At 41.3% G+C, this 1,430-nt stretch overlaps 1 protein-coding gene across 3 annotated transcripts in view; it reads left to right on the top strand.

The window, feature by feature from the left end:
• LOC111820954 (zinc finger protein OZF-like) overlaps window positions 1–1,430 on the top strand; it is a 32,788-nt gene that overhangs the window by 23,121 nt on the left and 8,237 nt on the right. For 2 of the 3 annotated variants that reach the window (XM_023733183.1, XM_023733184.1), the window contains exon 3: window positions 947–1,073. In XM_023733183.1, the coding sequence (XP_023588951.1) occupies window positions 947–1,073 (127 nt within the window). Of the gene's footprint in view, window positions 1–867; window positions 1,074–1,430 lie in introns of all 3 variants that reach the window. The other variant, XM_023733185.1, reaches the window with a different exon arrangement.

Below are 1,430 nucleotides of genomic sequence, written 5' to 3' on the forward strand. Positions count from 1 at the left end.
AGTAAATGCAACGGCATGCTGTTCTGGTTCTTGCAGAGATAGGGCTCCTTTTTATAACATTAGAGTGTGTTTGCACAGGTGTTTGGTTTTATGTTTTTTGAGAGGAGCTGTCACTAATAATTGGTGTACAGTACTATTGAGTCTCAAAATTTGAGAATTGGGGTATCTGAATTCTCATGTTTGGTGTATCTCACCTCAGCTCTGTTTAACTTTTCGATACCTTTCCATGACTCCATAAAAGGAACAGAGAGGATGACAGTGTAATTACTGAGTTGAGGCAAAACAGGTGACAGACACATAAAAATTTATAAGTGTCAGAATATTTTTTCTTTGGCAGGTGGTCCTGTCACCTCCTTATCACCTGGAATTCTTCAAGAAAATACTACCAGCTCAGGCCCTTGTGTTGTCAGTTTGTCTGGACCCCTGAGCCTCCCATGGCTAGTGAGGGGCAAATGGACAAACTGCCAGTCCTTCAGTGTTTCTTAGTTAATATCTCATCCTGCTTTCAACCTGGTCTTCATGCTGTGTTGAGTGTTCTGGTGGGTTTTATCAAAAGAGGTGAAATTCTTTTTTTTGCAAGGAAGCAATATGAATGTGGAAATAAGACTTTCATTTGTAGAGCATTTCTCTGATTCCTGCTGTGTACTTTGACTGCTGTAGTCCACTAAGATAGAAAAGAATAAGACTGTAATTAGTGTGTGGGGAGACCAGCTCAGTGTGTAGGGAAGTGTTAAACATAGGTGACAGGATGCAGTCAGGAAGTGAATGTAGACAACGAAGGGAAGAGGCTGATGGCTAAATCCTAAAGCAGGCCTTTCGAGAACACAGAACCTTGTATCAAATCCCTATGAATTCTCATTTTTCCAGAACTGTCAGTTTCACCCTTCTTTTGCACACATTGGATTACATGGTACCTTGCTGATCCAGAATATATGGAATGTTTTAGGACTCAGTGGTTGTTGAGGATGTGGCCGTGGACTTTACCCAGGAAGAGTGGGTTTTGCTGGATGTTTCTCAGAGGAAACTCTACAGAGATGTGATGATGGAAACCTTCAGAAACTTGGCTTCAGTAGGTAAGGATGGTATGATTTTTTTTTTTTTTTTTTTTACTGTGGTTTAAATGAAGTTTACATTTCAAGTCAGTCTCCCATACAAAAATTTACATATACATTGTTACGTGAGCCTAATTGTTCTGCCTATACTGTGACAGCACACTCCTCTCCTCTCCACTCCCCATGTCCATTCAACCAGCTGCTAACCCTTTCTGCCTTCCCGTCGCACCTCTGAACAGAAGCTGCCTGTTTAGTCTCGTATCTACTTGAGTTAAGAGGCACACTCTTCACAAGTATCACTTTATCTCCCACAGTCCAGTCTAATCCCTGTCTGAAGAGTTGGCCTTGGAAATTGTTTTAGTTCTGGGCTGATAGAGA

Source organism: Trichechus manatus, unplaced genomic scaffold (assembly GCF_000243295.1).
Source record: "Trichechus manatus latirostris isolate Lorelei unplaced genomic scaffold, TriManLat1.0 scaffold00057, whole genome shotgun sequence".
NCBI lineage: Eukaryota > Metazoa > Chordata > Mammalia > Sirenia > Trichechidae > Trichechus > Trichechus manatus.